Consider the following 8,341-nt stretch of genomic DNA (forward strand, 5'->3'; position numbering starts at 1 on the left):
GCTCCCTGTCACAGATTTAATCAATTTCGTATAAAAGAACCTGCGGCGTTGGCGTCTCCTTCAAAAGACAAAGGCCTGATGGGGCTTCTGTGCCCCAAGGAAGCAGGGGAGACCTGACCCTGCCCCAGAGGGAAAGAGGGGCCCAGTGATGTCAGGTGACAGGAAACTATGATGGAGATTAAGGAAAGAGGGACAGCATCCAGAGCACGCACGGGACCACGAGAGCCTTCTGGGGGCCGTGAAGGAATCAGGTTGCTGCTCCCGTTGGGGGCAGTGTCCCCTGAAAGGAAGGAGCATCTTTATAGGGCAATGGTCCTGAAAGGACGGGTAGCACTTTATCAGAAATTAGAGGAGAAGAAGGTTCCCGGCAGATGAATTGCATGAGAAAAGGCTGGACGCCCGGAGCGCAGGTGGGGGCGCTTTGCAAGGTACTGATCTTTACAATCGCCTCGTAAGGCCTCTGTTAACCATCTCCACTTTACAGAGGCACCCAAGTCACAGTCAACATTCAAACGCAAGTGTGTCTGATTCCAAGGCCAGGCAACCTCCTCTCCCCCAGACACTGGAGGCTCGGGGAGCGTGAGAGCGCCGGACACAAGGTGGGTGCCGAGAGGACTACAGAGGCCAGGATGCGGGGCCGCTGGACGCCCTGCTGGGGGGTCCCCGCGGAGAAGAGGTGTGCAGGAAGAGTCGGCGCTGGCGTTGGGCCCATCTGCGTTCCCACAGCCCGGACGCACCGTGGCAGGCAGTGAGGTGAAGCCTGTTTAAGGCAGTTCATCGACTCTGGCAAGGCCGGCTAGATCACCTGTGGATCACTTCCGTAGACAACGGGCAGGGGTGCAACCTGGCGGGGCGCGGGGTGCATACGCCGGACCGGAGCACGGAGGGACCCGAGGGGGAGACCACCAGACCACCCAGGACCGGTTATCCCCAAAGAGTGTGAGATCAGGGGGGAAAATAGGAGGGAAGGGAAGAGGGGAATTAAAAGTAAACATTGGAAACGTCTGCACTGGGGCCTAATGGGGAGAGGGAGCGGAGCCAGCAGAGCGCACTGAGAAGAGGGCAGGAAAGACGGGAAGGCTAGCCCAGCAACACAGTGGCCTGGCGGGGCGGAGCAAGGCGGCGGCCCATCCAGCCCTGCCACGCCCCCCTTGCGTTTCTGTGGACGCAGGAGACACGTCAGCCTTCAAATCTGGGTTTGGAGAAATCTCAATACATCCTCGCCAGACTTTCTAGGATAATCGCTCTTAGCTCTTATCTCACTTTGCCTCTTGCTACGGGGACTTAGAAGAGCCACCGCTTTATGAAGAAACTTTAATGAAGTGCTTCACCGAGGCCACCTGACTCTACATTTGAGCCTCTTAACTCAGCTGAGCAAACACTTAGGATCCTGCACGGAGCCACGTGAGGCCAGAGAGTTGAACGGCACGTGGCCTCCGGGCCCACCCAATAGGGGTGAGGGGCACGCGGAGACGCAACGAGCAACACGTGAGGAAGGTCACGGATAGCCAGAGGCGCCGGCGGGGCCGGGGCCAGCTTGCCGGTGGGAGGCTGGGAGCCCAGGGACTGCCCGGGGGGAGCCCACAGGGAGGCTGAGGGCAGCGGGACGGCAGGTCTGGGTGGCATCCTGCAGAAACACAGCATCCAGGGTGCAGAGATGATCCGATAACTACCTTTAGAAAGGTATTTTATTGTTTGCATATTCTTCTTCAATAAACCTGATTTTTTTTTTTAATAAAAAGAGAGGTCGAGGGATCGGCTGAGGGGAAGTAGTTGGGAGGCGGAAGGAAGCACAGAGTCTGCGCGAGTGGCCTGGTGGTCAAGGGGAAGCGCCAGCCGCCTCCGCGCATGCCCCCTGCGCGCGCAGGCCCGGCGGCAGTGAGGGCGCCTCGGTGCGTGAGGCTGGCGCGGCACAGCCTCCCGGCTTTGGCGTTGTCTCTCAGGTAAGGGGCGCTGGCTGCCCGGGCTGAGGAAGGGCGCGGTGCGCGTGCCGCCCCCGTCCGCTCCGACCCAAGCCCTGCCCGACTCCGGGCCGGGCGCTGTGGGCGGCGGTTCCCCCACGCGGGGCGCGGACACCGCGGGGCTGCCCTGCGGCCTCGCTGCCCGTGCTGCCCGCGCGGCGGGCCCGGGGAGGGTGGGACGGCGCCCCGCGCGAGCCCGAGGCCGCGCCGAGCCGCCCGCGAGCCCAGGCCGGCGCGAGGCGGCCGCGTGTGCGGGTCCCCGGGGCGCGGGGCGGCGGCGCGCTGGCTCCTTCCGCTCGGCCCGAGTCCTCGTCAACCTCCGCGTGCCCCGGAGCCTGAGGTCAGAAGGGCAGCGGCGCCTGCCCCGCCGTGGGGACAGCGGCTTAGTTAGACAAGAGCGGTGACTCCGCGGCGGGGGTCACGAGGCAGTGCCCTCACCTTGGCTTTTCTTCTTTCGTGTTTTTTTTTAAACCTTTGGTTTCTGCTTTTTCAAAGTCTAGCCTCGTAAGTTAGTTTAGCGAGTGCCTAGCACCTTCTCCGTTGGGGGAGCTTCCCAGAACCCGGTTATCTGGTCGAAGACAGATTGGGTAGAAGCTGCGCAGAGCAGCAGCTGGGCTTTCCCCGCAGGAGCTGCTTGAGTGATGGGGAGACCGGGCCGGGCAGCGTGGACTACGGTAGTGCGCGGGGATGCAGCTGCGATTCCAGCCCGAGACACGGTGTAGAACTGTGTGGGAACAAGCCCACCTGGACAGCCCGAGTGCAAAGGCCTCTTTGCTCAAGTCCTCTCCTCGGCTGCTGTGCGCAGCTACAAAACAGAAGGACAGTGGCCAGAACTTGGAAGAGGACGTGGGTCAGAATGAACAGAAGACAGATCTGCGCTCTGCAGAGAAGACACTGATGGACGAGACGGCCAAGCTGGAAGAGCAGCTAAAGGAGACCATGGAAAAGTATAAGCGAGCTTTAGCAGATACTGAGGACTTGCGGCCGAGGAGCCAAAAGTTGGTGGAGGCGGCGAAACTCTGTGGCATTCAGGGCTTCTGCAAGGACTTGCTGGAGGTGGCGGACATTCTGGAGAAGGCAACACAGTGTGTCCCGAAGGAGGAGATTAGAGACGATACCCCGCACCTGAAGAACCTCTACGAGGGGCTCGTGATGACTGAGGTGCAGATCCAGAAGGTGTTCAGGAAGCACGGCTTACTCCGGCTGAACCCTGCGGGGGCCAAGTTCGACCCCTACGAGCACGAGGCCGTGTTCCACACGCCGGTTGAGGGCAAGGAGCCGGGCACGGTGGCGCTCGTTCACAAAGTGGGGTGCAAGCTGCACGGGCGCACCTTGAGACCCGCCCTGGTTGGGGTGGTGAAGGAGGCTTAGCGGCCCTCACGGGCTCCGGGGCTTTGTTAGGATCCCTCGCTGACTCGGGCCGCTTCATCTTTTCTCAGCTGTGGTTGCGCACGACCTTTTCCTAAACCTTGTTGCCAGGCTTTAGTGACCAGTGGCTGGACAGGAAGTAAGCCAGTTGCACAGCTGTGTTAATGAACATTCGGGAATTACTAGTTCCACGTGCTCACAGGACAGGCCGGCGGGATGCTACCGGACCCTAGGGTATCAGCAAAAACACCGTGTCTGCTCAAACTCTGGTGACGTCAGAGTGTTTCAAATGAATAAAACGTCTTCAGGAATCCTGCTGTTTGCTAGCTGGCTGCGCCGGCTGCACCGCATCCTCTGCGTCTCACTGTAGCACGCGAGTTCCTGGACTGCTTAGCCCACCACCCGTCACTCAGTGAAGGCAAGGCAAGAGTTTAAACATTTTTCTTGCTAAGAAAAATTGGACAACACCCTTGGTGAAGAACGTGTTTGAGTTCGTTTATGATCAGTTACTGTCCCGCTGCTACGAGCGATCGTCTTCTGGCTTTGGGAGATGAGATCAGTGGGCACACGCTAACGTCCTCACCACCTTACTTTGAATTTGACACACTCAGTTACTTTTTTTTTTTTTTTTTTTTGCGGTACGTGGGCCTCTCACTGCTGTGGCCTCTCCCATTGTAGAGCACAGGCTCCGGAAGCGCAGGCTCAGCGGCCACGGCTCACGGGCCCAGCCGCTCCACGGCATGTGGGATCTTCCCGGACCAGGGCACGAACCCGTGTCCCCTGCATCGGCAGGCAGATTCTCAACCACTGCGCCACCAGGGAAGCCCACACTCAGTTACTTTTGTCCTGTTTTGTTCATCTCTTTATAGAAAGGTTTAAATCTATACCCAACTAGTTACTAATGACCAGAAGGTACTTTCCCTAGTAAGATGGACTTTCTTAGAAATCTGAGGACTGTGTGCTTGGTATGTTTTAAATGTTAACTTTAAAATTTTATTTCAGAGGATTAAAGCCCGGTTGTTTATTTTCCTATGTTCTGCTAGCTATGTGCTTTGGTGGAGGAGATCCTTACTAGGCAAAGAAGTGTGGCTTAGCTTTCCAGGTCTTTGCTCAAATGCTGCAGCTGTGCGCCTGACACATGCAAACGTGTTGGCTTCTGTCCCGGAAGGGGACCGTGGACACTCAGAAGCAGCAGCAAGGACACACGACCGGCAAGCGCTGGCCCTGTGACTCGCCGCTGGACCCTCTGTTCCTTACGTGAGGGGAAAAGTTGAATGACTGAGGTACTCTTATAAACGAGGGGAAAAAATAACCTTCCACTAGCTTTGCTTCTAAGAGATACTTCTAGGATTAAAGGTCAATACTGTTACTTCGATTTACTGCATAAAAAAGGTGAGCAGTCGATTTGAAAGGTGTAGGTGATATTCCCATAATTAAAATTCCAATTTATACCATTTCAAGAAATTCCCCCCCTTTCCTTTTTATAAATTTATTTTACTTAAAAAAAATAAAAAATAAAAAATAAAAAGAGAGGTCGAGAGTGAAGCCAGTAAAGGAGCGAGACCCATAACAGTCAGAGGTGAGAGGAGAAAGCTAAGTCAGCGAAATACTAGCAAACGCGCTAAAGACTGAAGCAGGCCCCCTGATTTTGCAGGAGGGTCACTGGTGACTTCATCCCCAACAGCCTGGCAGAAACGGAAGCAGAGGGCAAGCGGCGCTGGTTTCTGGAACATGAGGCTCCCTCCCCTGGGCCTGAGGTAAGTAAGATGTTTTAACCATTAAAGACAAAAAAAAAAAAGGTATTTCCTACACCAACGCAATTGAAACATCTCTGCAGAAAAAAAATCTGCATGCATATGTAAAGCAATATAGCCCTAATAAAGAACTCGACTCACAAAGCATGAGTTGACCAATTGCATTTGGGAAGGGCTGTGGTTATCAGAGCCCTTTGGGAAGCTCCACTACCCTGAGTTTCCACAACAGGGCACAGCAGCCAGCACTCCACTGACGACCAAGCCCTCTGGGGCACAAGAAAGGCCTGGGGACAAGCTGAGAAGCAGGCCTGGAGCTGTTGAGCTGAAAAAAAGAAGCTTTGCGGCCAAGACTCCCTCCTGTCTTAGCGTCTCACTGCAACCAACAGGCAACTGGGGAAGGTAAGTCAGAGTCCGTATTTCCGTCTTTTTACCATAAGTTGAAAATAACGATTTCTTCTTCGCTTATACGTGAAATCTAATGAAACAAACGAACTTCTTTACAAAACAGAAACAGACTCACAGTCATAGAAAACAAGCTTATGGTTACTAAAGGGGAAAGGGGGCGGAGGAGGGATACATTAGGTGTTTAGGACTAACATATACACACTACTGTATATAAAGTAGATAACCAACAAGGACCTACTGTACAGCACAGGGAACTCTACTCGGTAATCTGTAATAACCTGTAAGGGGAAAGAATCTGAAAAAGAATGGACACACGTATAACTGAATCACTTTGCTGCACACCTGAAACTGATGTTACACCCAGGTTCGCGGTCTCTTTAATCAATAGAAATTGGTAAGAGGCCGGAGGAGGAATTCAGGCAAGGCTTTATTAGGACTCACGCTGCAGGGAGAGGAAGCAAACACAAATAACAGGTGGCCTTGCTGGCCCCCTGAGGGGGAGGCGAGCTGGTGCCTTAAGGACAGTGAGGATGAAGGCGGGTCCGCGGGTCCGGCAGAGGGTGGCTTGGGTACTCTGCCCTCCCCCCACACCCTTGGTGGTGCAGGGATGGTGCACAGGACCCTGTTTTCACTCCAGACTCTTCAGAAGTGGCCGTTGCGTTTTTGGCCTTTTTGTATCATGTTGTCCATAACTTGCCCTGACTGCGCATGCACCCAGTTATTTTTAGTCCGTTATAGTTTCTTTGTATTTTGTAACTCAAGGAGACGTTTGTCCAGGTGCCCGCACTGTGGCAAAGGGTCCCAGATTTTAGGTCCCAGCCTGTCTCATTCCCCCTTGCGGGATTCTATACCCCAGATTCTTAAGCGTTAAGGGGCCAGAGTTCTCTTCTTCGGAAACTTCTTCCTCCTGGACAGGAGTCACAGACCCTAGCCTACCCTAGTGGCGTAGAAGTCCCTCACTGACTGTTCCAAGGATTTGTAGGGACCTGTGCCACCCTCCGCTGGAATGGGTGGAATTCCTTGAGCCTCACTTGAGACTGTCGGAGCCTAGAAGACACAAACTGAACCAAAAGGTTAAACAGACAAGGGCCCCAAAGCAGAAGAACAAACAGTAGCCACTCAAGGGCCTAGAAAGGGAGGGAACCAGTTTAACTTTGCGAGGGCTTCCCTAACTATGGACCAGACAGTGGAGGTGATGTTGCCCTTGCCAAAACTGTGAAGCCCTTTTGCCTGGGTATATATTTCCCTAATATTAACGTGTACCTGTCCTGTGGCATGGATCCAGGTGCAGCAGGAAGCATTAGTTATCGCACACACTCCACCTTGTTCTGTCAGAAGGTAGTCAAGAGCTAGACGATTGTCAACAAGTACATCAGCCAAAGAAACAAGAGAGGCCTTAAGTCCCGTGAAGGCTTGTCTCGTCTGTTCCGTCACAGAACCAAGCTGTCTGATGAGATTTCTCAGTGTTGCTTCATGATAGGGAAAGCCTCCCCACGGAGCTGCGGGTCCTGTGGGCAGCGCTGCCCCTGCTGAGGTCATTCCTAGTGCTTTCGGCTCTGGCGGTGAGCCAGAGTGGTCCTGCTACAGATGGAAATCCCTCTTTCTCCTCTAGTCCCTACAGCGCCCTCTCCTATGAAGTGGGCATTATCAATGCAGTTATAGAAGATAGCTTGGTTGGAGGGGCTTCCCTGGTGACGCAGTGGTTAAGAGTCCACCTGCCAGTGCAGGGGACACGGGTTCAAGCCCTGGTCCGGGAAGATCCCATATGCCACGGAGCAACTAAGCCCGTGCGCCACAACTACTGAACCTGCGCTCTAGATACCACGAGCCACAACTCTGAGCCCACGTGCCACAACTACTGAAGTTTGCGTGCCTAGAGCCCATGCTCCGCAACAAGAGAAGCCACCGCAATGAGAAGCCGGCGTGCAGCAACGAAGAGTAGCCCCTGCTCACCGCAACTAGAAAGCCCGCGTGCAGCAACAAAGACCCAACGCAGCCAAAAATACATTAATTAATTAATTATTAAAAAAAAGAAAATAGCTTGGTTGGAAAAGGAGAGGGCCTGGCCATAATTCCACAACATAGGATGGTTTGGGTGTCTGCAGAGGAAATCAAGCCCTTCGGGGGTGCAGACCTGAATGTCTGTCTCACCGTTGTTAAGAGTGGACAGTCCTTGAAGGACACACCTGTTGCTGGTACTTGAACAACGAGGGGACAGCAGACCATGACGTTGATGATTAAGCGTATAAATCCCTACAACATGTATAACAGGATGCTCACGTACGATCCTGCTGGCATCATCAGAGGGTCACACTCCATAGGCCAGGTCACTATTTGCCCGGAATCCCACAGGTGGGTTGAATTGGATTGACCAGGTGGATGGGGTATTTCCTTCCCACCACTCACGTTCCCCTTCCATGTTGTTTAGGGGGACAGGGCCATAGCTTGAAACAGGGCACCAGTGGGTAAACTTGTAGGTACAGTTTATCCCTGTGTAAGAGGCAGGCTATCTGCTGTCATACCTCGGGGGGTTCTCGGGGCCTGTGACACAGATGCCGTTGGGGCAGCTTACCACAGGTGTGTGTTTACCCCACGCCTCGGGTCCAGTTGAAGGGGGGAGTCTGGTTAAAGCATTGGAATAACCTCTGGAAGGTGCAAGTGTGACCAGCAGAGGTCGAGGGGGTGGCAATTGTCCCCGAGTTAGATCACTAATCACCACTGGAACCAGCAGGTTCCGGGGAAATGCAAGAGGAGGGCCAGTAGCCATGTGGGGGTGTTGATGGGATATCCAGCATTCTTTTCAATGTTCCCCTTCGGACATGATTCTGGAAATGTTGATAAATGAGTTTTCTT

The 8,341-nt window shown here is 54.2% G+C and overlaps 1 protein-coding gene across 1 annotated transcript; it reads left to right on the forward strand.

Moving 5' to 3' along the window:
- Positions 1–1,848: 1,848 nt before the first annotated feature.
- Positions 1,849–4,341, forward strand: LOC309809299 (grpE protein homolog 1, mitochondrial-like; the record flags this gene model as incomplete). The annotated part of the gene is made up of 2 exons (XM_082630356.1): positions 1,849–1,943; positions 2,714–4,341. The coding sequence occupies 2 exons, from the start codon at positions 1,849–1,851 to the stop codon at positions 3,330–3,332; spliced, it is 714 nt and encodes a 237-aa protein (XP_082486482.1). The 3' UTR covers positions 3,333–4,341.
- Positions 4,342–8,341: the final 4,000 nt, after the last annotated feature.

This window comes from Mesoplodon mirus (genome assembly GCF_964341445.2).
Source record: "Mesoplodon mirus genome assembly, chromosome: 8".
Taxonomy (NCBI): Eukaryota; Metazoa; Chordata; class Mammalia; order Artiodactyla; family Ziphiidae; genus Mesoplodon; species Mesoplodon mirus.